The 25,546-nt window shown below is 53.0% G+C and overlaps 8 protein-coding genes across 8 annotated transcripts; 2 read left to right on the forward strand and 6 right to left on the reverse strand.

The window, feature by feature from the left end:
- Positions 1–90: 90 nt before the first annotated feature.
- On the reverse strand, positions 91–725 carry CORC01_13785 (uncharacterized protein; the record flags this gene model as incomplete). Its single annotated transcript, XM_022625401.1, has 2 exons — positions 91–207; positions 279–725. 2 exons carry the CDS (start codon positions 723–725, stop codon positions 91–93), a joined length of 564 nt encoding a protein of 187 aa, XP_022468074.1.
- Positions 726–2,172: 1,447 nt separating this feature from the next.
- Positions 2,173–5,952, reverse strand: CORC01_13786 (glycosyl hydrolase family 38 domain-containing protein; the record flags this gene model as incomplete). Its single annotated transcript, XM_022625402.1, has 7 exons — positions 2,173–2,803; positions 2,870–3,612; positions 3,680–4,102; positions 4,199–4,337; positions 4,411–4,739; positions 4,838–5,723; positions 5,789–5,952. 7 exons carry the CDS (start codon positions 5,950–5,952, stop codon positions 2,173–2,175), a joined length of 3,315 nt encoding a protein of 1,104 aa, XP_022468075.1.
- Positions 5,953–6,995: 1,043 nt separating this feature from the next.
- Positions 6,996–8,874, reverse strand: CORC01_13787 (major facilitator superfamily transporter; the record flags this gene model as incomplete). Its single annotated transcript, XM_022625403.1, has 6 exons — positions 6,996–7,619; positions 7,681–7,760; positions 7,816–8,114; positions 8,191–8,414; positions 8,487–8,540; positions 8,590–8,874. 6 exons carry the CDS (start codon positions 8,872–8,874, stop codon positions 6,996–6,998), a joined length of 1,566 nt encoding a protein of 521 aa, XP_022468076.1.
- Positions 8,875–9,894: 1,020 nt separating this feature from the next.
- Positions 9,895–13,944, forward strand: CORC01_13788 (uncharacterized protein; the record flags this gene model as incomplete). The annotated part of the gene is made up of 8 exons (XM_022625404.1): positions 9,895–10,337; positions 10,401–10,611; positions 10,672–11,065; positions 11,126–11,280; positions 11,342–11,407; positions 11,467–13,032; positions 13,465–13,742; positions 13,776–13,944. The coding sequence occupies 8 exons, from the start codon at positions 9,895–9,897 to the stop codon at positions 13,942–13,944; spliced, it is 3,282 nt and encodes a 1,093-aa protein (XP_022468077.1).
- A 371-nt stretch (positions 13,945–14,315) lies between these two features.
- Positions 14,316–16,061, reverse strand: CORC01_13789 (uncharacterized protein; the record flags this gene model as incomplete). Its single annotated transcript, XM_022625405.1, has 1 exon — positions 14,316–16,061. The coding sequence occupies one exon, from the start codon at positions 16,059–16,061 to the stop codon at positions 14,316–14,318; it is 1,746 nt and encodes a 581-aa protein (XP_022468078.1).
- Positions 16,062–17,089: 1,028 nt separating this feature from the next.
- On the reverse strand, positions 17,090–18,568 carry CORC01_13790 (uncharacterized protein; the record flags this gene model as incomplete). The annotated part of the gene is made up of 1 exon (XM_022625406.1): positions 17,090–18,568. The coding sequence occupies one exon, from the start codon at positions 18,566–18,568 to the stop codon at positions 17,090–17,092; it is 1,479 nt and encodes a 492-aa protein (XP_022468079.1).
- Positions 18,569–19,654: 1,086 nt separating this feature from the next.
- On the forward strand, positions 19,655–21,437 carry CORC01_13791 (murein transglycosylase; the record flags this gene model as incomplete). The annotated part of the gene is made up of 6 exons (XM_022625407.1): positions 19,655–20,093; positions 20,140–20,477; positions 20,528–20,662; positions 20,711–20,924; positions 20,985–21,290; positions 21,352–21,437. 6 exons carry the CDS (start codon positions 19,655–19,657, stop codon positions 21,435–21,437), a joined length of 1,518 nt encoding a protein of 505 aa, XP_022468080.1.
- A 781-nt stretch (positions 21,438–22,218) lies between these two features.
- Positions 22,219–23,623, reverse strand: CORC01_13792 (uncharacterized protein; the record flags this gene model as incomplete). Its single annotated transcript, XM_022625408.1, has 3 exons — positions 22,219–22,474; positions 22,536–22,645; positions 22,715–23,623. The coding sequence occupies 3 exons, from the start codon at positions 23,621–23,623 to the stop codon at positions 22,219–22,221; spliced, it is 1,275 nt and encodes a 424-aa protein (XP_022468081.1).
- Between the last annotated feature and the right edge of the window lie 1,923 nt (positions 23,624–25,546).

Below are 25,546 nucleotides of genomic sequence, written 5' to 3' on the forward strand. Positions count from 1 at the left end.
CTGCTGCCGTTACCAATACGTGAGGGACGACGTCTACGACATCGTCCTCAACGTCCTCAACATCCACCACGTCCTCCGTCTCAGCATCCGTCACCTCCTCAGACTCGTCTTCTTCAACATCATCGACACAACCTCAAAGTCCGAAGTCTCGAGCGATCTCAACGACGGGGCGGGTCCTCCTCCTCCTCCTCCATGTGATGGCGGCGACTGGAGGCATCAAGCATTGTGAGTCAGGGGTGCAAAAGTTGCCGGGATGGCAGAGCGAGAGTTGGACATACGCGAGCATCATTGGTGAGAACAGATTCATCGTCGGCGAACGTCATCTCGCTTTCGCCATGCGCCGCCGCGTATACTGTCGCCTCGTCCTCAGTCGCGTCGATGAAAGGCCGGCCAGACGCGTGGTAGACAGTCATGTCCTCGTCCGAGTCTACCGCGTCATCCGTCTCCGTCTCCGTCGTCACCGCCGCCTGCGCCTGCGCCTGCGCCTCCGCCTCCTCGTCGCTGTCCGGAAACATGTCCAGGTCGTCTATGAGCGATTCGGCATCGTCCACGACGTCCCCGACCTCGGCCAGCAAGGGAGGGTCAATGGGGGGACTGCTCGTCGGGTCGGCGGCGAGCGCATCAAACGAAAATGAAGCAGCGCCAGCAACCGAGGGGTCGTCGCGAGGCTCCGGCGCATGTGCAGGCAAGGCGGCCGCATCAACTGCGAGCCCCGGGCCGGACATTATGCATACCTCCTCTATCGCCGCGAAATGAGAGCAGCCGGGGAGAAGAAGAAGAAAAACTGCTGCACCAAGACGGAAGTCCGACGAGTTGGGTAAGGAATGTCGTTGGAGAAGGTTTGGGTTTTCCGTCACTCTCCGGAAGTCCCCTCCCTTTCCCTTCTGGTGGGCTCTTTTTTTTTTTTTTTTTTTTTTTTTTTTTCCTCTTCCCCTTCCCCTCGGCGCGGAATTGCGCTGAAAACCCCCCCCTCCCGAACGCCACCCCCCCCCTGCTGCTCCGGGTCTCCTTTTTTTTTTTTTTTTTTTTTTTTTTTTTCCTCCTCCCCTTCCCTCGGGGCCGGAACTGGACTGAAAACTCCCCGCTGGCGAAACGAACGCCCCTCCTGGTCATCCTGGTGGCAGTTGTTGAAACTCTGTTTGAACCAGGGTACATGTACCTATTGTACTGTACCTTAGGGGTAATTGTACTGTAGGGGTAAGGGGGAAGAGACGGTTAGTGTTGCCTCCAGCCACTATTGCGCAGCGGGTGCAGCGGATTGGGGGACACCCGCTCCCCGGACGTGATTGGTGCTACGCCGCATGCGTGGGCTAATTCTTGCGTGCCATCCGGCCCTCCAGAGGGCACGGGGGCTGTTTTTGCCGCTTTTTTCCAGCGAGGAAGTGCTACCGAATGTCAACGGGGTGAAATATCGGTGGTCACGAGTCACCAACTTTATTTCGGAACTCCAGGGCGCTTCATTACCGCGTTTTCACTGTTCAGGCCCCATGTTGCCAGTTTAGGTCGGCATGCAGATAGAGTTGACTAAAGACATCCCTGCAGACTGCGAGCGAGTTTGACAGATTTTGAATAATACCCTGTTCCACAGCGCATGTAACACTGCTTGCTAAAGCCCAAAAAGACACCAGACTTACGATTACAGGCGCCCAGATGGTATGAGGTGTTCTCGACTTGATTCTCTAGGGCACTTTTGTCAAGTACGGACAGGCACATACTGGCATATCCCAAGCTGTGAGACGTGACACAACATGTCTACCGCCGCAACCATTTCCACGGATTCGGTTCCAGGGACCTTAATATGCAGTGACGCCACCAACGCCTTGTTTCGACTGCATGTGAACATTCAAGTCATGAAGAAGCTCTTTTTCATCATGCACGTTTTGTACAGTGATTTCGTATTTGTGCTACTTGGTAAGATCTCTATAGGCTTCAAGATGTATAGCTCTATCGACAGCACTTTACTCTGCTAGTAGAGTAGGATGAAATCAAGGGAGAGCCGTAAGCAACTTCCATAAGTCCAAATAACTATGTACTTACAATCTCTTGACCTGTGTCTTAAGTGGCACAAGTCGTACAACTTTAACCCAGTGGATGACCACCTGCCCTGGGCCATGACATCTGGCAAGGAAATCTTTTCGCGCCTCTAGTACTGATGACCATCGTCTACCTCCCTTAGTCTACCAACTCGAGTCGATACGTCTGGAGTTGAAACGGGCCAAGGTCGACCTCGAACCCGCCATCATCAACACGAACCTCCTCCTCGTCGTCTTCCAGCAGGTTCGTCTTGTGCACGCTCCTCACCTCCCACCTCGTCACCACCTTGCCCCGTCCACGTCCCCCCAGACTCTCGTATACCCGCACAACGACGCTCCGCCCGCGACGAACCGGCAACTCACCTAGCCCGACGTCCTCGTCATCCTCGCCGCGCTTGATCGTGTCCAGCACCAGGTTCTCGTCCCCCGTCAAGGCAACCGGGAAAGTGCCAGCTCCAGCCCCCGTCGTCAACAAGGGACAATCCGCAGACGCCGACACGAGCTTGAGCGGGTTATTAAACTCAAACGCCGCCCGCACCGTCTCCGGTCCCAGGGGTCCTCGGTGAGGCAGTATCGACCACCGGATGACGTGCTTGCCCATGTCGGCCCCGTCGTCGGGCGCCTTGGACGAGCGCAGGAGGGAGAGACGCATCGTGTTGCCGACGGTGGCGAAACCGTATTTGCTGTCGTTGAGGATGGACACGCCGTATCCGTACTCCGATAGGTCCGCGTACTTGTGGCAGCATACTTCGAACTTGGCCATGTCCCAACTACATGCCCAGTGTTAGATGCCGTGATAGATGATTCCATCTGCTAGAGGGTGGTTAGGAACTTACGAAGTGTTATAGTGCGTCGGCCGGCGAATCACTCCAAACTGCGTATCATAGGAAGCCTCATGATGCCTCACATCCACCGGAAACTCAACCTTGAGAAACTTCATCGTCTCATGCCAGTCTACCTCGGCAGTGCACTCCACGCCCGTCCCGCTCTCATCCCCATCAAAAGCCGCAGCAAGGCTAACGGTCGTCCTGATGGAACTGACGTCGCTAATCCTCGTCTCCGTCACCACGCTCGCCCTCAGCGGCGAGCTCCCCAGAGCATACGTCTGCGAACCCTGCAGCTCCTCGCGCGTATCGAGGTGAAAGACTTCCACGTCCCAGGCCTGCCAGTAGATTGGCTTGTCGTCAAAGATGACATACTGGTTGGCCTTGGACCCCGGCGCGATGGCCTCGCGCTTGGCGCGGCGGTCGTAGAGGGACGTGATGCACCCCTTATCCACTGTGACTGTGAAGCGGCTGTTTTCGAGGACAAAGATGCCCGTAGAGACTTCCTTGACCGTCACCAGGTGCTTGGTGTCTGTATGGGTTACCTCCTGGGCGGATATGATGTTTCCGGTGCCCTGTGCGATGATATCTTTGCCGTCCTCGTCGGTGACGACTTCCTTTCGAGGCCATCCTAGCGTGTTGAGAGCTACCAGCTTATTGGTTTCCGCAGGTTTGTCGTTGGTGTCGTTGACTTTCAGCACGCTGTAAATGCTTCGCAAGAGCGTGTTGCCAATGTCGTACACGTTTGCATAAACCTAATCACTCATGAGCCAAACCCTCCACCCTCTGACAGAGGGGAAAAAAAAAAAAGGACTGACGCACCTTGTCCGAATCATCATAGCACATCCCAATAGCAGTACCGGGAAGACAATCATGAAACTGGCAAAGCAGCACCCCCTCCCACATCTCGTCGAGCTCCCTTTTCGGGTACCGGTACGACTTCTCCTCGACGGAAGCAATGGTCGCCAGCAGCTCCACGTCGCGGAGGAGGATCTCAGCCTTTCTGTTATTCAGCTTCGTCTGCGCCTGCGTCGTGTAGACTCCGCGGTGGAGCTCGAAGTACAGCTCGCCGTGCCAGGTGGGCAGGGTCTGCGCCTTCTTTTCGAGACGGTCGAAGAAATCGTCGGGGTTGCCGCCGGAGTGGACGCGGGGGAGCAGGCCGGTGGTGTCGGAGAGGCCCCTGAGGCGGCGCAGGCTCTCGAGTTGTTGCCATGTTGGACCGCCGCCGCCGTCTCCTTTGCCGAGCTAAGGCACAGGGTCAGGATGCGGAGACTTTGAGTAAAGACTTTTTTGCCCACGGAGGGCTGCTGCTGGGCAAGTAGTGTGAAGCTTCAAACTTACAACGAGAAGAGACGTGTGGTCCTGGTCAAGTGACTTGTGCTGCGTCATGCTACGCTTGACGTCTCCAAATGTTGCATTGGCGCAGTATGTCTTTGCAGGCGGCATGTGACAAATAACCTGACTCCCGTCCAGAGCAACCCTACCAAACGACACAAAGTCAGCATCCGAAGCCCTTGTTACAACTACCCACATAACAGAAGCACACCACATACCAGTTAAACGTAGTATGAGGAAACTCATTCATGTTGTTGAAACAAATCTTTTGCGTGAGGAATCTATTCATCCCGGCCTGGCGACACAGCTGCGGCATCTGGCTCGACTGGCCAAACGTATCCGGCAGCCAGCACGTCGTCGAGCGGCGACCAAAGTTGCTCTCAAAGAAGCGCTGCCCAAAGAGGAACTGGCGGATCAGAGACTCGCCGCTGGGTATGTTGGTGTCGTGCTCGACCCAGCATCCGCCAATGGGGTGGAACTGGCCGGCTTCGACTTTGGCCTGGACGCGTTCCCAGGCGTAGGGGTAGCCTTGTTTTAACCATTTGAACTGTGGAAAAGTAGTCAGTCATCACAGTGGGGACTATTCAAAGGCAAAGGGAGGCCAGGACGAGCATACTACAACAGGTCCAGACACTTGATACGCACCTGCTGAGCTTGCGAACAGGCAAAGTTGAGCTCCGGATACCGATCCATCAAATCGCACTGATTCAACCACGACCGCGCAACCTTGCGCTTCGTCTCCTCCCACGGCCAAAGCCAACAGGTGTCAATGTGGCAATGACCGATGGCGAGCACACTCGACCCCTTGTCGCCGCCGCCATTAAACACGTTTGCCGAGTTGACGTTGGGGCCCAGGTACTCCTCCGCAATCTTCCGGCTCTTGACAATCGACTCCCGATCACCGACCCGAAAAGCATTAATGATCCTCGTCGCAACGTTGAGCGCCTCGTGCTGCTCCCACGAGTCTTCGGGGAACTCCTCCGCCGCCTGGTGGATGACGGTGATGTCCGCGTGTAACGCCCGCGCCTGGCGATCGACAGCCACAATCTCGGCTTTCGTCAGGGAAAAGGACTTGTTCGGGTCCGGAGGTTGAATGGCATCCCCGTTGGCGTTGTTCTTGAAAATGGGCTCGCCCGCCGCGTTGGTCAGCATCCCGTTGCAAGCCATCTCGAGAAAGAAGACGTGCTCCCTCCCGTCCTTGAACGACGCGGGGAGAATCCACTCGATGCGTTCGCCGCGGCCGGTGAGGCCTTGGAGGGGCTGCCCCTCGGCGGTCCAGACCGTTGCTTCGTTGCTGCAGTCCCAGTGTAGTTCGAGGTGTTCCATCTGCTGCATCTCTTCCGGGATGGTGACGCGGACCCTGAACCAGTGCGTTGACCAGGACGGCCCGAAGGAGTCGCCGACTTGAGATGGTCGGTAGTCATTCGCTGAGGCCGTGGCATCTGCAAAGGTTGGTCGGCTAAGGCCTGGGCTGTGCCATACTGAGAGGTTGATGACGGATGGGTCGGAGCGGACTGCGAGATGCATCATACTGCGGACGGAACGGTCAGCGTGTGCCTCTAGAACCGGGCAAGCTGTCGAGAGAGAATGGCCTACGAAAGCAGATTGACCTTCTCCCATTGTCCTGGCGAGTAGAAGTTTGCCGTGCGGTCTCTGTACAGCTTGTTGGCTCTTTTCCCGACGGGAACTGGTGCCCGCAGCGGGTATGATGGCGTCGAGGAGGACGAGCCACTCCCGCAATTGCCATCTTGCCCACACATTGCTGAGAATTGTCCTGACGATGTAGGTACTCTGAGTTGATTGAGCACGCTAAATGACTTCCCTTAGCTCCCAAGCCCACGTATATAAAATCCACAGGCGTAGTCTCTTCTGTGACAAAACAAACACCTGTCTCGCTTCCCCTTGTGCGAGTCTCTTCCTGGCCAGATAAATATCGTCCCTCGGCGACTTCTCCGCATCATCGGCCGACAATCGGCCGGTTTCCTCTCCACAGAGTTTATAGAGACTCTACTCCCTCGCCGACTGGCTGGGGAATTCGGTGCCGAGGGGGAAGGCCCCCACGCGTCGTCCCACGACCTGGCACTTCTACCAAGCAGGATAACCAACCGGCAATCTTGGCCGGGCAACCTTGACCGGAAATTTGCGGTTTGCCGGCGGGATGTTTTCTTTTTTTTTTTCCCGGGTTGGAGAAGACGCGACATCCTCGGGTACGCACCTCTGGCCCGAATCGGGCCTGCGTGCCGTCGCTGAGATGGCAGGAAACTCGTAATTGCCCCGCTTCCAACAACGGGGTTTGGCTTTTAGACCTTTGGACCCCGAGTCGGGTCCAATGAAGTGGATGGCGTGGGGTTCTGGGGTCGCGATATTGGGGATTCTGGGGGAGGGGCTGGTTGAGAGCAACTGGGAAATTCGACGTTGACCGGGGGCCCTGGTCTCTAAAGTGAGGGGAAGATTGCAGCGTTGCAAGGACCCCTGTCAGGGTCCATGGCGTATTCCTTTTCCTTTTCAGAATCGTGTCATGTTTAATCATGTTATTCTCACAAGCTTTTGCCAAGTTGGGGGCCATGAACCTAATAATTCTGATCTCCGTCTTAGTTGTTGCTAGTTCCGAAAAACATTCAACACTTGGTAGCTTTGAGAATTGGTAGTACTTGGAAGACAGAATGAATTTGTGTAAGCCAACAAGTCTGTGCAATATCACCCTACGGCCTAGCAATCCTCTCAGATCCATACAGCAAGAACTATATACAGCTATATACTCCAAGACAAATTCTTAGTAGTTGTATCTGAAGTTGACATCCTCCTATGATGATGTTAGCACTGCAATGATGGATGCACGAGAGAATTTTTCACTAGAATAACAACTTGCCTTGTCCGTCATATCCTCAAACGCGTGAGAATGCGTCGTATCGGCAACAGCCTCCCCCCGCGCAATCTTGCCATCGCGCAACTTATTCTGCCAAACATAATACGTCCGCAGCGCAAAAAGCACAACCTCCAACAACACAAAACACCCCAAGATAATGGCCAGCGCCAAAAAGTACCTCGGCGCATCCTGGGCGCGGAACACCTGCGGCCCAATGGAGTTGCCCACGGCCCAAAAGATAAAGTTGCTCGTAATCACCACGCCCTTCTTGGTCTGCCCGGCCACGTTACGTGTGACGAGCGACAGGGCCAGGCCGCTGCAGGCCCAAAAGGAGATCATGATGTAGTAGGCGAGGAGCAGGCCTACTTTCTTGCTGTGTTCAAAGGGCACGGTGAGGAGGACGACGGTGCCGGCGATGGTCGGCACGACGGCGGCCATCATGGCGAGAATGGTTTGCTTGAAGCGTCTGTCGATCCAGGAGGCTGTGAGCATGGTGATGATTTGCAGGACACCCGTTACGCTTTGGAGGAGCTGGGTTTCCCACGTGGAGTAGCCAAAGGACTGGGCGCACATGGATTAGCTCAACAATGTCACGGCTCAAGTTGCTCTTGGCAGATGGTACCTTGATGATGATGTTTGCGAACGCGCCGAGACCTCCCGACGGGAGGGTGGTCAGGATCTGGATGAGAGCGAACCCGTAGACTTCAACATCGGTCAGAATCAAATTCATGTCAAAAAGGGGATCAACGAGGCTCACCTTGAGGGTCCTTGAAAGCGGCAAAGACCTGCTCCTTGCGCCATTTGCGATTCTGCAACCCGGTACGGTTGGACCGCACGCGCTCCACCATCAGCTTCTTGTCCTCTTCGCTGAAGCAGTGCGCCTTCATCGGTGAGTCGGGCATCCACCACATGACGAAGCTGCCCCAGAAGACGGTAATGATGCCGTACGTCATGAACAGCGCTTGCCAAGTCCTGATGGGCGACGAGGCGGGAATAAAGGAGAACCCAAACGCCAGGACCCCGCCGATGATTTGCTGGAGCCCATTCATCATGTACCTGCACGTCACACGAGGGCATTAGCTATGGATCGTGTCGTTGTCACCCAGAATTCTAAATAGCGATGTCTACGTACCAGTAGATGGCAGTCGAGGCTTGCTCCTCGCGCTTATACCACATGGACGTGAGCAGGACAAAGGATGGCTGGCAGACCGCCTCAAAGGCACCCAGAAAGCCGCGGACGATGACCAGGCCGACAAAGTTGTGGCATGCAGCGTGCAGACTGAGCGTCACTCCCCACATGATGATGTTGAAAGAGAGCCATTTCGCAATCGGAATCTTTTGGATAATGTAGTTTTCCTATCAAGTAGCATACATGGTCAGCACAGACCAGACACTTCATCTCTGGTGGGGAGGAAAGTGGTCCCTTACCGGATACTCGACGCAGAGAATGACGAGGTAGATGATGGTCGTCAACCAGGAGTACTGCTCGATCAGTATGAAACGCATGAGATTTTGGGCACAATGACTGTACCTGTTGGCCCACGAGACCTGTATCGGGGATGATGCCCATGATGGATGCAAACGACATTGTGCCCTTGTCCAGCGATTGCATAAAGTAGGTGAAGACCATGACGCTCAAGACTCGCTTGTCAATCATCCTCTTCAGCCTTTTGTTAGTCGCCGCGTCAATTTCGACGATTGTCTCCCCAGCATATTTGGCAACCTCATTGTCGACCTTGTCATAATTTGTTCGCTGCTTGCCGTCGGCCACGTCCTCGATCACGTCGGGTGCCTCGATGATCTCAGGTTTGCTCATTGTGAAATGACAACTTTCGTTGATGCTAAGTTCCTATGTAGAGTTACAGTTCGACGTTGGAGGCTCTGTGCCGCGCAAGAGACTAGGCTGGGCAGCTTGCTCGGCGTATCCGACGGCCAAGAGACTAACAAGGAGGGAGGGAGGGAGGACGAAAAGGGCGCCCTTTTTATCTGAGGGTGGTCAGGCCAGCTTGGGCTTCTAAGCTTGGATCAACACCAACCGGCAATCCATTGTCTTGGTAAGGCCGGGGTGGCATACACACCCCGTACGTAGGTTCTGAGACCACGCGATCTTGGGCATATGCGCGCGACTCTTCCAGCCATAGGTCCGTAGAACACGGTGGGCCGCTATACCGTATGAGGCGTGGTGAACCGTGACAATCCTAACATTTCCTTCTTCGTTCTGGCTCTGGCGTGTTTGGCCCCCTCGGTTATTCCAGGCCGTCTTTGCCGATGCTTATTACACAACCTGGAGAAAGCTCCATCGAGGTTTTGCGGAGGCGGGGGTTAACGACCGGGGTTGGCGTGCGGGGGAACGAGCCCGGACCGGACACCGGGCCAAGGGTTTTGAGATGGCTTGGCTAACTAAATGTGGCCTGTTGTGCGGAGAAGTTGCTGTAGTCTTTCTTGAGGGGTAGACACAGTCTACGCAAGATCTGCTTGCTTTTCTTGTTACACAACTTGCCTAGCTTAACTACAGGCTGGGTTGGCAGCGCTTGAGATGCAGTGAGATAACATGACTGATAATGTGAGAGGAATAGGAAGTATGGAAGCGGGTTCGAGCCAAACTCTCTCAACAAAAGCTACTGTTCATCAATGCCAAGCCGGAAGCGGGATGAGAAGGTTACCCAGAGGAAATCTTTTTTTGATCACACCGGTTTTAAGGAGCCGGCCTCGGCCTACAATGACCCGGTGCGCCGGTCTTTGGAGAGGAGAAGCTTGAGATGGCTCAAGCCGGATCCAACATCATATCATACAACTTGTACGCATAACTCGTGACAGCATTTGATAATATAACGCAATGTTTGAAAAAGCCATTGTGACGTTTCCGTTGCCTAGAGGCGCCGAGCCCTTCGACTTGGTCGGCGCAACCATCTTGGTGGACGAGTCAGATCCGATCGGCATCCACATCGCAGCGCAGAACCTCGCGCAGGACTTTGGTCGGGTCACCCAGTCCGACGAGAGCACGGTCCAAGTCGTCCAAGGTGCCCAAGTTGATGCCACGTTGGGATCTGCCGCTGTAATTATCATCGGATCCATCGAATCGAGCTCTCTCCTCCGGCGGCTGGAACATGACGGGAAGCTGAGCTTTGGCAAGATACGAGGGAAGTGGGAATCCTTTTCCACCAACGTCATCGACCTACCCTTTCCAGGCGTGAAGAAAGCCCTCGTCATTGCCGGGAGCGACAAGCGAGGGGCGATATTCGGCGCCTACACCCTCTCTGAGCAAATCGGAGTCTCTCCGTAGGACTTCCCTCCCATACATGATACACGATCATATTCCTGGCTAACAGAGCGGTGTCTAAGCTGGTACTACTGGGCTGATGTCCCTCCCAAGCACCACAAAGCTATCTACGCAGTTTCAGAGCCAACCTATCAAGGCGAACCAAGCATTCGGTTCCGCGGCATTTTCATCAACGATGAGGCTCCTGCCCTTACAGGCTGGGCCAGGGCCAACTTTGGAGGCTACACCTCTGAATTTTACAAGAAGGTCTTTGAGCTATTGTTGCGACTCAAGGTAAACCATCGGTACCATAAAAACCAAGAAGAAAATCTAAATACTGAATTCATCATCCAGGCCAACTTCCTATGGCCGGCAATGTGGCCAGGCTATCCCAACCCTGGCGCCTCATTCTTCACCGACGATGCCCTCAATCCGAAGCTCGCGGAGGACTATGGCATCGCCGTGTCCACGTCCCACCACGAGCCCATGCAAAGGATGTCCAACGAGTGGTTCGCAGACAACCCGGACGGCAGCTGGAACTGGCTGACCAACAAGGAGAAAATCACCGCCTTCTTTGACGAGGGCGTCAAGAGGGCAAAGGGCCGCGAGTCATACTTCACTCTGGGTATGCGCGGCGAGTACGATAGGAAGATGAAGACGGATGACCCGGCTGCTGTGGTGCGGGACGTGATCAAGACGCAGCGGGCTCTAATCAAGCAGATTCATGGTAGAGAAGATGCCGTGCCTCGTACGTGGCGTTTGGCTCCCCAATTCGAAAAAAGTACGGGTGACTAACTTTGAAAATCAGAGCTTCTGGCCTTGTATAAGGAGGTGCAGGAGCAGTATGAGGAGGGAAACCTGGATGTACCTGATGATGTTACGCTTCTATTTGCCGATGACAACTTTGGCAGCATCAGGCGTCTCCCCTCTGGAGCAGAGAGGCATAGAAAAGGAGGCGCAGGTGTAGGAAAATTTCCTTCCACGGCGCGGATTTCGAAGATGTAACAAACTGACTGAGAGACAGATTTACTACCACTTCGAGTATGTGGGAGTTCCACGGAGCTATAAGTGGATCAACAGCAACTCTCTGGTTTGTCCTATGATTTATCCATCCTCGTAGCGATTCAGATGCCTGACAGAAAGAAACAGGGCAAAACCTGGCATCAGCTGCAAGAAGCCCACAGACGCAACGCAAAGCAGATTTGGGTCTTCAACGTGGGCGACATCAAGCCGATGGAAGTTCCGCTCACCTTTGCAATGACCTTGGCCTGGGACATCAACTCCATCGGCGCCGGTGACTTCGCAAACTTTTACAAGACAATGGCAGAGACAAATTTTGGAAACGATCAGTCCCAACATATCGCGTCGGTGTGGCAAAGATACGACCGGCTCGCCGCGCTACGAAGACACGAACACATCGAACCGACAACCTTTTCCCTGATCCACTACAACGAGGCAGAAGATGTCGTGAACCGCTGGGAGTCCCTCCTGCAATCAGCCGAGAAAATCTACAACCAGGCCTCGGAGGATCAAAAAGCAGCCATATTCGAAACGGTCCTGCACCCGGTCAAAGCCTCGACACTCTTTACCAAACTCCAGGTGACCTTGGGCCGGAACAGACTCTTCGCCCGCCAGCGCCGCAACGCCGCCAACAAGTTCGCCCGCGAGGTCCTCGACCTCTTTGACGCAGACTACGACCTCGCAGAGGAGTTCCACGCCCTGCTGGGCGGCAAGTGGGACCAGATCATGTGCCAGACGCACTACGGCTACGAGGAGACGTGGCACGCGCCGTATCGCGACATGATTAGCGGCTTGTGTTACGTCCAGCGCCGGCAGCGCTCAAATCCCGTCATGGGACAGATGGGGATCGCTGTTGAAGGCCACGAGGGTGTTCGGCCGGGGAGGACGAATGAGGAGTCGGATCGAACGCATCCTAGTCGGCGGGACTTGGTTCCTGGGATGACGTTAGGGAAAATGAGCCGGTATGGGCCGGGGAGGAGGTGGTTTGAGATCTACAGCAGAGGACCACAAGTCACGCATTGGAAGGCCGCGGTTCCGCATGCCTGGATCAAGCTCTCGTCATACTCTGGCGCGCTTGACCCTGATGGAGATGACGCGCGGATTGAGGTCACGGTAGCCTGGGATCAGGTGCCTGGCGACTTTGATCAGGAAGTCTTGATTGATATTCGATCGGAGGAGGGCGACTTTGAGCAGGTCCATCTACCCATCACTGGCAGATGCGTGCCCGACTCATTCAAAGAAGGGTTTGTCGAAAGTGATGGGCATGTCTCCATCCCCGCGGCGCATCGTCCTCCGCAAGGTTACAGAGCACTGCCGGAGTGCGGTAGAACCCCAGCGGGAGCGATCGTCGCTGTCCCGGGGGTAGAGACCTCGGCACTCGTGTACAGCTTTTACGTCTTTTCCCAGACAGCGAGGCCGTCCCTGTTGTTGTACTTTAACATGACGCTCGACCTGGATCCGGCAGACCCGATGTCGTACGACTTGCAGGTTGATGATGGACCTATACAGACTCATCGACTGTCGCCCAAGACCAACGATCTTCCTGACGGCTGGTTCTATGCCGTTCAGGACTGTTCTTGGTTGCGGAAGCATGATCTGGATGAGAATGGCCTTGGTCTTGGAGAGCACAAGGTGATGGTTCATCTCAAACATACAAACTTGATTTTGGAGAAGCTCGTTGTTGATCTCGGAGGAGTACGAGAGAGTTACCTAGGACCACCGCCGAGTACCTTCATCTCCTAGGGCGTGCATATAAGAATTGGAAAACGAGGAAAGTCCTTGACTCCTCCTCTTGCATGTTCAACGCCATGATCACAGATCGAATGAGCTAGCAGTATGATCCGTTAAACATGCCTCGCTATGTAATTATCGCTTGGCTACTAGTATGTATGACACGTCAAAGAGGCTGCTACAACTTCGCAAGAGCCTAAGCCGAGTTGTCACCAATACTGTGATGCTTCTGCAACTCGTTCGCCTTCTTCAGCCCAAACTTAGTAGAAAAGATCTGCCGCACCTCCTCCAGCCCTCGAATGGGGCGAGATCATCACCAAGATCAATATCATGATGAACACGGATAGCGTCACCACCGCCACCGCCGTCACAAACGTCCTCTAACAGCTCCTCAAGAACCCAAAATACCTCCAGCTCCTCCGCGAGGAGGTTGATAGCGTTCTCGGCGTCGACGGGATCTTCACCCCCTGTGAAAAGGTGAAGAATCTCCCCTACCTCCGCGCCTACCTCGACGATTCCCTTAAACTGTTCCCTCCCTCGCCTCAAGGCCTGCTTCGAAAGACGCCGACCGAGGACATGAATATCATCGGCGAGTGGTTGCTGGGCAATACAACCATCAGCATGTCCAGCATTGTTGCCCACCGCAACGAGAGCGTTTTCCCGGCCGCTGACAGGTATGTCCCAGGCAGGTGACTCGGCGACAAGAGCAAGGAGCTGCAGCAATACTTATTGGCCTTCTCCGCCGGCGCGAGAGGCTGTGTCGGCCACAACCTTTTCTACCAGGAACAGGCTATGCTCTTGGCGTCGGTCGTGCACACGTACGAGTTTGCCCTGCCGCGGGATTTTTATTTGGCGCGTGAGGAGACGAGGAATTAGTTGCTCGGGGAGATGCTCGTCAAGGTGCGGAGGAGACAGATGAAGGAGGTGAGACACACTATATTCCCAAAATAGGACTTGAACTTACGACTTACGGTAATTAGTATATTTGTCGTTGGTGTGGCAGATTTCAATCCAATTGGTGGACGTCCATATCATGTGTGATTGAGCAATATTTGTATCTGCCGGTTGTGAGGTCGCCAGGAAGGCAGTCTTGTAGGAAATAATTACATTGGTACTAAAATGCCCCACGGCTTTGTACTAAGCAGAAAACTAGTCTGGACGGCATTGGCCTGTGGAGCATGTTCAAACTTCCTCGCGTCCATATCCTGTGCGGTAGGTGTGATGCGCTAGTGACCATATGTTTCCATCTAGCTATCGAAGAAGAAATCCAAACGCTTATTGCCTTCGTCACTCGTGTTAGCCAAGTACGCCGTCTTCTCCTGATCCGACATGCTGTTCCATCTCGCCCGCTTGGACTTGTTGCGAAGGGTATAGTAGGTCTTGGCAAAAGCATACGCAAAGATCGTAGCCACAGTGATTGCAATCAAGTTCTTGTTTCCTCGGTGGTAATAAGGCTTGTCATCCTCTCGATAGATATTGGACGAGGCTATTCCAGACAGCTGAATGGTGATGTTGTACAAGGCAGCGCTAATGGCTCTCGTTCTCACCGCGTTTGATAGCCGAGAGCACCAGCCGACGTGCGCGGCATGCGTGGATGGCTGGCCGAGAATCATAAACGTCACGGCGTACTGCGCCCACGGCGACAGGCTCTCGATGGAGGTGTACTCGATGATGAGCAGCGGGAGCACCCAGACCTGCGAGAGCAGGCCGATGATGGCGATCTGATGGAACCTCTCCGTGAGGAACGTGACCCACAGCATGTTGATTGCCGCAAAGACGGTGACGGGGATGGCGAGCAGTGTGACGTTGAAGGTGCTGAAGCCGAGCGCCTTGAGGGACAGTGTGAGGTACGTCTTTGGCGGTGCGGTGGGGATCTCGAAGAGGATGCCAATCAGGTAGACCGGCCACAGGTCGTAGTCCTTGAGACTCTTCCAGAGCATGCCCAAAGACAGCGACTCTCGGTTGTGCATGTCGCTCTTGGAAGGGTCGTCGCGGAGGACCCGGTTGACGATGATCTTCTCCTCTCTCTCGTTGAAGTAGCCCTTGGGATTCCACCACGTCTTTGTCTGCGTTGGGCCCGGGACGAGGAAGAGAAAGCTGGCGGCGCCGATGACGAAACTGACAAGGGCCTCGATCAGGAAGAGCCACCGCCATCCTTCCTTTCCTGCAACGCCGCGCAGATGCAGGATCCCGTAGGCCATGAAGGACGCGATGACGCCGGACATGGAGTCGACGAACCAGAACAGGGCCAAGCGGATCGGCATTTCGGTCTTCTTGTAAAAGTACGATAGGTAAAGAATGGAGTCTGGGATGAACCCGCCCATGAAGAGACCGATGAAGAAGCGGCAGGCAAAGAAACCAGCCCGATTGTGCATAAAGAACTGTCCGCCGGATGCCAGACTCCAGAGGATGATCTGGACGGGGATCCATCGATCGGGTCCGAGACGCTTGCCAATCATCTGGGAAGGGATTTCAGCAATCAGAAACCCGATGCGGTACATGTTCTGAGCGTTGTTATAATCATTCGTATTGATATGAAGGTCCTTGAGAAGATTATCCGCTGCGGCGTTGCCAAGGTTGCCTCTGTCGATGTTGAGACCAAAGAACATGACCAGAATCCAGGCAAAGATCCTGAAATCCGTCTTTCGCCGGACAGTGCGTTCCTCGCGATATGTCCATCGCTCCTGCGGGTCGAAGCGGTGGACATTCTCGTACCCTGCTGGGGGTTGGTAAAAGGGCGCCAAGCTTGGATCATCAAAGACGCTTCGCTCTGTGGCGATGGCGTCGAGATCTCGTGGTGTGTTCCGACGTGTGAGCGCTTCCCAAAAACCGACGTTTTGGGAAGTATCCTGGGGTTCGGCCAAGTCGCTGACCTCTTCCTTGGGCGAGTCAACTTCGAAGGAGGGAGTCTTCGTGTCGATGTCGTGTATGCCTGCTGATGCCCTCTCCCCGTCGGAGGGAACTTCAACGACAGGTGGCTTATGCGTGCTCATGTTTGCGGCTTAGATCACGAGACAGCCGATCAAAAAAAGTGCCAGTGTGGCTGTCAAAACTCACAGGCTCCGACAGTGTGTTGGCTATATCTCCACCGCTGGAGTTAAAATACACTTCGTTGGACCGTTTTAATCTGTTGCGAAGGCGGTACAACGAACACCGAGGTCGCACACCATCGCCAACCAACCCGGCGTGATTTCCCTCTTCACATCTACCACCTGACTGGGAATAACCGCTCGTATCATTCCATTTACTTTTCAAAGTGACGAACCCATGTCCCGCCAAGACTTGACTGTGAAGATAAGCTTTTGGTAGGTTCCTCGGCAATGATCATCCGAACGCCATCACGACATAATGGGGAAAGATGAGGACTGTGCCGGCCCGCCAATCCTTCGCATACCCTCGTCTGCCACACGCGGGATAGCGCTTGGCAGGGCTCGGATGATTACCCTTTTCCATCTTGGCGAACCGCGTGGTTGGTAGTCTCTGACCGTTGCAACTTTTCTACAATACTGGGCTTTTACGGATACAAACACTAAAATTTATCCGTGATAGCTTCTCGCCCATGTCTCTTGCTTCGCGCCAAACCGAGCTTCCAATTGATAACGGCGCACTAAGGCGTTTAGGGACCGATGCTCCTGGTTTGTACGGGACCAACTGAATGGTACAAGATTTGCGCCGATGTCACCTTCAACATCCGCTTCCCAGGGGTTGAACCGAGGCACTTTCAAAGTGACGAGCACCTGGCCTCCGGGATCGCGGTGTATTGCCAGTGAAGAGTTCCAAGATATTTTCAAGACATCTAGAGTCTATTTGTTTACCCACTTTTTATTGACTGAACCTGGTTCCCTTAAATTTGTACAGTCGTACCCAAGAACCGAGTGAGCAGGACGAGAGGGTTTGAAGCAGATCCCGATGAAATCTTTTTTCCCATACATTACATCAAATCAAGCGAGCAAGATGATAGGACCGTGATTGTGAGAATTTCACAGTGTTATCATAGTGATTGACTCATAAGACTACCTTATTAGGATCTGGGACCAGTTACGCCAAACGGCAGATTTTGGTACTTCTTTACCCCATCGCCCTTTGTCTCGGGGTGCTCAATATCGAGATCCCATTTATCAGGCACTTCAAAGCCAGCATCGAGGTGGTGCTTGTTTAATAGGACCGAGATCCCGTCTCGGAACAACCACGGATCGTTTGTTCTTCTCTGCCAGTCTTCCAGTCTGGTTTGCAGCTCATCTAGCACTTCCTTATGATTCGGGTCTTTGGCCAAGTTCTTGACTTCGTTGGGATCGTTGACCAAGTCGTACAGCTCTTCTGCGGGACGGAAGAAATAGTCCTTGAGCTGTCTTTCGCCAATCATCTTTGGATTCTCATCTGCGTTTCGAATGTCTTCCCATGTCAACGAGCCATAAATGTCGTTGGCGAAGGGGAAGTCAAGCCTCCAGGCAATATTGCGGTGATACTTGTAGCGTCTTGTGCGGATGTAACGTGTCGGCCAATAGTTGGTAGATTCGTGAAATGTGTGAGAGCCAAAGACGTGATCCCACTTGGCGAGCTCATGGTTTTCGTTGATGATGTCGAAAAAGGAACGACCGGAAAGCTGCTGCTTGGCTTGATCTGAGGCATCGCCCAAGATCCAGTCCAAGATCGTAGGAAGAACGTCAACATAAGAGACTAGATTTGGGCTAACAGAGGAGCCTGCGCCGGGAAGCCGGATTATGAGAGGAAGGCGTATGCCGGCGTCGTAAAGCGTCGTCTTGGAGTTTAAAAAAGGAGGGCCATTATCGCTCATAAAGATGACCAAGGTATCTGTTGCAAAGCCAGACTCTTCGAGCTCATGAAGGATCATGCCAACACCTTGGTCCAGGCGGCTGATGGCTTTTGCGTAACTTGCAAGCTCTTGTCTCACACCAGGAGTGTCCGAGAGAAACCCGGGAACAACCATATCCTCTGGCCGGTAGCTGACACTCTTGATCCTCTCATCAACAGGCTCATCATTGCCAAAACCACCGCGCGTACGATCGCGATGAGGATCGTGATACCCAACGGTCAGCACAAAGGGCCGACCATCCTCCTTGGAAACATTGAAGAACTCTGCGGCACGCTGTGAAGACCACCACACGTCTCTGGTTAAGCTCTCAGCCCGCCACTCCCAGGGGTACACGGCATCCGGTCCGACATGAACCTTGCCGATGATCCCCGTGCGAACCCCATTCTTGGCTAGCAGAGTAGGCCCGGTCTCGACGTGGTCGAACGTCATGAAGTGGTGCTTGCCGCTGTTGAGTCCGTACTGGCCGTTTTGGTGGGTGTGAAGGCCCGTGTAGATTGTGGAGCGGCTTCCACTGCAGGATGCTGTGCTTGCGAAGGCATTATCGAACCTGGTGCCCTCGGCGGCGAGCTTGTCGATGTTTGGTGTTTTGATGTAAGGGCAGCCGTAACAACCGAGCTGCTTTCCTAAGTCGTCTGCGACGAGCAAGAGGACGTTTCTTGGCGCCATTGTTGAGGATTGAGTGGCCAAATACTGCAATCTTTCTCCACAGAGAAGAGGCAGGACAAGAATGGTGTGCAGGTATCTCAGAGTAAGTTACTCAGGAAAGCGGAGGGTTGTGTCTCTGTGAAGATGTCACCTGAACCATTTTTCAGTCAGATAAAAATGATGCAAGATGCAGGATTGTGACGCCTTCAAATGTTCAAAGTGCTCTTTCCCGTTCAGCCCTTGTAAGTCGCGAAGCAACCGTTCGTGAGATGCCGTTTTCCCGGCCTAATCGTACAACAACGGGTCTGTACTGTACGTCGTCTCTCTGGTATCGGATTAACTCAAATTGCAAACTTACTGTGTAAAGTACAATGCCAGTCGAATTCTAGAACTCAACCGTCGGGTCTCGGTAATTGACAGCTCAAATTCCACCAATAAGGCGCATCCTGCATCCTGTTCTGTAACGTATTCAGAAGCTTGGACTTGAGCCGGCCGAATGCTGACTCGGTCACGCAATCACAGGGGGGAGCCCAAGCTTAGCGACTTTGGGCATTGATTGCTTTGGAGCTAATATAACTGTCTTTTCTGCCATCATGGTGCTGCATGAACTCTGTTGCCTGGATAAGTGGATTACACCTTCACTAGGCGACCTTTTGCCTTTCTCTCACTTCTCACCTTTGACTCAGCGGTCAAGGCCTGACTTACCTGAGGCGGGGAAGCTTTAACCCATTTCCTCAATAACGGCCTAGTCTACAACTGGACGAAGGTCCGAAACAGCGTCGAACGGGCTTCATGATGCCCTGTATCTTGATCATGAGTCCTAACTTGACAGGCGGGATATGTCCCTCACGAGTGAATTTCCGGTTGCTTACTCGTATTCATGCTTCAAGATCCTGATCGGTAGACTCATCCGACTTAGTCGAATTATCCTAGCATTGTGAACAGAGCCATCAAATGTCGTAATTTGGAGTAGGAGAATCTCTGCTCTTCATCTACACTAGTAAAGTCAAATACATATTCCGTTCATATTTAGAGCTTTTACCTCCTCTGTGTACAAATTCCAGTGCCATTCTGTATTGCATTTTCCCACGACAGCCAAATCTGAAAATGAGAGCCGCGTACATCTTGGGCTTCCTCTCAGCGTGGCGAGCGGCAGCTCAGCTGACCGGTCCCGTCGGACCAACCACAAGTCTGAGCAAGAAGGTCACCGAGTGCAACATCTTAAACTACGGGGCAGTCAACGACAACTCCACAGATGCGGCCGACGCCATCGAAAAGGCCTTCAAGACCTGTGTACTGCCCCACGCGGGAAGCCGGCTCATCGTCCCCGACGGCCAGTACCTGATCAAGCGTACGGTGATCTTGTCGAACGGAACCAACTGGGCTTTCCAGCTCGACGGTCTCATCACCCTGGCGTACGGTGGCAACTGGACTGTTGACCGTGAGTTGATCTTGCAAGGCTTCGCTGGAGTTGGGCCGCTGAACGCAACCATCAACGGCGAAGGTGACGGCCAGTTCTTGCAAAACGGCATCACAATTATCAATCGTACGTCTACTCTTTCCCCCACTATGAACGCAGCTAACACTTTTAGCCGTCGACTTCGAATTCTACTCTGAGAACGGCAAGGGTGCCATTCAAGGCCAAGGCTACTTGTATAGAAATCTAGCAAAGTACGGTATTCAACGACCTTGGAGTGAACGTCAATCGCTTACAGATCTCAGCACCTTCCGCCCTCGGCTAGTTCGCCTGATTTCGCCGACTAACACTGCAGTTCACGATCTCATTCTGGTTGACAGCCCCAAGTTCCACATTGTTTTTGACTTTGCTGTCAACCTAGAGGTCTATCACTTGACTATTCGCGGAGCTAATCTTGGCTCATATGATGGTGTTGACGTCGTGGGAACAAACTACTGGATCCATGATATAGAGGTATTTGCGTCTGTTAATTCACCTCGTCGAAGATGCTAAGCTGTTGCTAGGTGACCAACAGAGACGAGTGCGTCTCGGTCAAGAGTCCCTCCAACCATGCTCTTGTTGAAAACTTGGTCTGCAACCAAGCCGGATCTGGAATTTCCATCGGCAGCCTTAACGTGTCTGCATCGATTGCCAACATCGTAAGGATCACATGAATCAGGCATGGTGCATCAGCTAATAATGAGCAGCATGCACGCAACATCAGCATCATTCAAGGCAACAACATCGCCTTCATCAAGACATACCCTGGAGGCTCCGGGTATGTCACGAATGTGACATTCGAAAACTTTCGCTCCAAAGCATCACTCTATGGATTGGACATAAACCAATACTGGCAAAACACCCTTCAGCCTGACACGGGCGCTGTGGCTTTAAGCAATCTGGTGTTTCGAAACTTTTCAGGTAAGCCTCTACCTAGAGGCTCTATGATGAGACGGAGATTTGCTAAGGACATGAATCTAGGCTCGGTGGCTGATGGTGTCAAACGACCGCCCTTGTATCTGGTTGCCAACGACCTGACATTTGCCACGAACGTTATTGTTGAGGATTTCACAATCTGGACAGAGTCAGGCACGAGCGTTGTGAACAAAATCAGCAACATCTTTGGCAAGGGAGACAACTCTTATGGGCCGGGTAACGGCATCAAGACACTGGGACCCAAGGAGTCGCCTGTACCCTATACAAGTACCTACACCATCACAGCAGCGCCGCCAGGTTGGGTAGCTCCGCCGTCGCCGGATTGGGCCTTGCCGAACACTGGATATGGAAGTAAGTTGATGCCGAAACAAGAAACAAGACTCAAAGTTGCGTCCTTGCTGACAATGGGTAGCCGACGTGCCGATCCCCGTTTATAATCCAGCGGCACTCTGGAAACCCCAGGGCGACTATGACAAGCACTATTGGGGATCCTTCTAGACCTTATGATCGACTTGTGACTTTTCCCTTGCAGAAATGTTACTCTGACGGACTTGCGAGCAAGGTCGAGACACGCTCTTCAAATCCGGGTTTGCGCTTGGTTTACACATCACCTCGGGATGGTGAGCGACCTTATGGAAGTGCCAGGCCGATGCTTAAACTTGTGGAGCAAACAAAGATTTTTGAGAGCATCCGAATATTAAGCAGTCATACTCCAATGCCATTAGACCTATATAGCTGTGTTACATCACCAGTGTTTCCATATGTAACAATCAAAACAGGTTCTCAGATCATTGCACAGCAAACCTAGCCAAAGCTGTGAGCATGTGTCCAGCGTTGAAATATATTGAAATCAGGTTCTTTGGAAGAACTTTCGCAGAAGAAGCGACTATTCAACATTCCCGAAGACCATTAAGGCATGGGGCAGGGGGTTTCCTAAATCATGACATCAAAGCACACGAGAGTGAGTAACGCCTGCTCCGGTTAAGACAACATCGAAATGTCTCCTTCCTGGGCAGCCTGCGCAGCAGAAGTTGAGCCAAACATCATATCTTTGACGTCTCTTAGTTCTGCTGACGCAATTTGAGGTTCAGACCGCCTTCCAAACTCAGCCTCAGCCCATCAATTTGACTGTCACTTCGGCAGCACCTAATTGAACTGTATCTACCTGATATCCCTCAATAGAAAGAGTGGGAACGAGTCCGAGTGAGAAGTTCTCATTTCTCTTGTATCAGCGAAAACATTCCCCTCTTCACATGAGCTTCAGAGACGAGAGCCAGGATCAATCCCTAATCTTGAATCCCATGCCCTCAATTTCAGGATACATGGGGCGGATAGACTTATCCAGACTCCAGTTCTTCCCATTCGTGGCGTGTTCAAAAAAGGCACGGCTTAGCATTCTACGTCCCGTTATAGGACAAATATCCACCGCAGCGTCAAGACTGTAAGGCCAGCCTACGCTGGTTCCGCCGGTATCTGTCGTTCCTGGAGAGAGCCAATCGCGGAACCTATTGATCAGCGCGTCGCGGATAGCAGGGCTAATCTTGATGTCAGATTTCATAAACCACTCACGGAGAGATAGATGAGAGCATTTCTTACTGTGGTACCAGGTCAATCGTCATGCGATGAGGTATGAATCGTTGGCGCTTCGTTGGGCGGATCATCTCTGGCATCAGAGCGTAGTTGGTGGCTGTGGGTAGAATATTCCACTTTTGCTCCCGTTAGCGCGGCTGTTTCTGGTTTTTTTCCTGATAGAGATTAAACAGCTTAGTTCTTACTCGCATATAGGTAGTGTAGAGAGCTACGCTTGCAAGCTTGACGAATATGTCATAACCCTCAAGATTCTTTAGTATCTCGCAAGCCCAAGAATGAACATCGTAAGAGTCTAGCGGCTCACGATCACGAAAGAAGAGCTCCAGGTCGATGCGGTCGGAGGGCCCGAGAACCTGGAGGGATGGGACACCATTAGACAGCATTTCCATCGCAGCTTCTTTGTAGCTGTAGAAGATGTTCGATAGGGGGCTTCCGTCTGCGGCCATGAACGAAGGTAGGCGGTACTCCTCAGTTTGGAGGTTGAGGAGTTGCCGGGCCTGAACTGCCGCGGGATAGTAATTCGCTCGCACGGCGCTCGATAAAGGTAGGTTCCCAAAGCCTTCCACCGCGCCGGGTGGCAAGCCAACGTTTGAAGAAGACGTTGAACGATGTCTTCCTGCACCATCAGCCAAGATGATGGCCTGGAGAAACTCCGGAGTCTTATGCTCGCCCTCATCGTCCGGTGATTCAGAGTTGCCATCCTGTTCCGCCTTTGCCGCGCTTGCATTTAGATCAACGCTTTCCACACGTTGAAGTAGGTAATGCATCTTGTCAATATGCCACTGAACTACCCCTGGAGGGAACGGAGGCTCATCGTCTCTTTCAAGTTTGATGAGCCCGTCAGGACTTTCGGTGCTTGGCTCAGAGTGCCGAGTTTCGGATGTAGGATGGGAGCTATTGTCCTTCGCTTTGCTGGGCAAGTCTTCGCCATCTGCTAGTCTTTGAAGGATCACGTCAGGTGAATCATTTGCGGCCAGCTGAGCCATGATGTCGGCTTTCGTCTCATCGTTTGCTGACTTAAGTCGCTCGAATAGCGATCTCAGAGTGTCGACTTCTCCCTTGAGTTGACGGTTGACTTTCCGAATCCCTTGCATCCGAGTCTCGCCAAGTTCTGCTTCGTAGTTGCATTCATGCTTAGTCGCCAAGCATCGTCCGCAGGACGGCCGTTGAGTGTCGCACTACGTAAATTAAACATCAACACCAAGTGGTGAGATTCATAAACGGGCACGATGTACCTTTTGCCGCAGCCTCCTGCACTGCCCACATGCCACCCGTCCCTTGGAAACTTTTGGCAACGCGGTCTCGAGGTTGGAGTTGGAGCTGTTAACTTGACCCCGGGGCCGAAGAGGACGCAGGCTGTTCGACATCGTTGACCATCTCGGTGCCACGAGAAAAATTACAAGCTTACCAGCTACACCAACCACGTGAGGAATCGTTGAAATGTCTGCTTTGGCGTGGCCGAAAGCGCGAATTCACAGCACAGGGGTAATTCCAGCGTCGCGTGCGGAGAAGCTACTGACGCGCCTCGACGATGCGGTTGTGCGCGAAAGACCCTTAATATTAGTCATTAGCAAGCGCGGGGCTAGCGTCAGGGTCTTTTATGTCAAGGTCCAATGAGACGGAGGCAGTAAGTCATATAGCATAGTCTAGTGGAACGATGGATGCCGGTGAGAAGTTCAAACAACGTGACTGGGAGAGGTTAGCGGTGGCAAACGGGCTGGGCTACGCTTTCTTTTTGTAAGGCATCGGAGCAGCACGTTATCCGTTATCACCTGAAGTAAGACAAAAGCCAAGGAGCCGTTGGCCTCGCACTGGTTTATCCTTTGATGCAGGCTCCAACTCTAAGAGCTTGATAAACACACGATCAGTTGAAACAAACACTCTGCTGTCCAACAATTTTCGGAAGCCGTAGTCATCAAACAGGGAGTTTAAGCTGGCGCGCTATGAGATGAGCGCATGCACACTAGGATGTTGCATGATACATTTCACCCATTAAGACACTCCTGGTGGAACCTCTCGAAGAGCATTTACGTTTACTCGGGACTCTTAGATACTGCAAGGCGGCGGCTATATGCAGGGTCGTCGGAACTCTAGATGATGGGAACGTGTCTGCCACTTGAGTGGTCGGAAAGCCCCGGGTAAAGATAACGGTATGCTTTTCCAAGGCAATGTGGCACATAAAATGCATGAAAATGAGCACTGATCTCCGTAATGTTCCCCACAGCGCAAGGAGAAGCGAGTAAAACGATGGAGATAGCCAACATTGCATGGACTTGCTGTACGCCAAGCACCCGCTATCAGCGGGCCGCATCTGCGGTCCATCGGTTTAAATACTGGGCGGCGGCGCCGAATATCAACATTTCGGAGACCTTCCCACAGGTTAAGCATTCCAGCCCGTTCACCTTCGCCTTTGTTCTACCGTAGGCAGACTTCCATCATGGCAATCGACGGCTCGAACTGTCCCGAGGGCAGCAACTCTACAGACTGTCTTCTTCAGTCATTGATGCTTAGTCATTGATGCTTCTTTCGAACGAGCAAAAGAAGGCAGATGATGAAGATACCAATTGGGGTCCTATTACCTTCTTCTTCACGCTTCCAATCGGAATTCTTGCTATTGTATTTGCCGTTACTACAGTCCTCTAAGGTAATTGGGTTGCTGGCAAAGGACGGAGAAAGACCAACAAGCGCGCAATAGGGAAAGGGCACCAGGCAACCGAGTGGCTTTGGAACTGGGAAGATATGTCTTTCGAATCCAGGGCATGGATGCCCGTTTTGCGGGAAGATACTTGTGAAAGACGGACTACCTGGGAGGACAAAAAAGAGTCACCACGAAAACATCGTTACCTAGGTACTGTGGCTTACCACTGCTGCTGTAGGGATAGCAAGACACCTCAGCAAAACCCTCAAAAGACTTTTCTGCTGGCTCCTGGCTCAACTGATTCAACAGATTCAACAGATTTCGTCTTGGAAGCAAAGGCTTTGTAATGCCCGGACACGGTACCAGGCTGGCCCTGCGG

Source organism: Colletotrichum orchidophilum (assembly GCF_001831195.1).
Source record: "Colletotrichum orchidophilum strain IMI 309357 chromosome Unknown Scaffold_214.1, whole genome shotgun sequence".
NCBI lineage: Eukaryota > Fungi > Ascomycota > Sordariomycetes > Glomerellales > Glomerellaceae > Colletotrichum > Colletotrichum orchidophilum.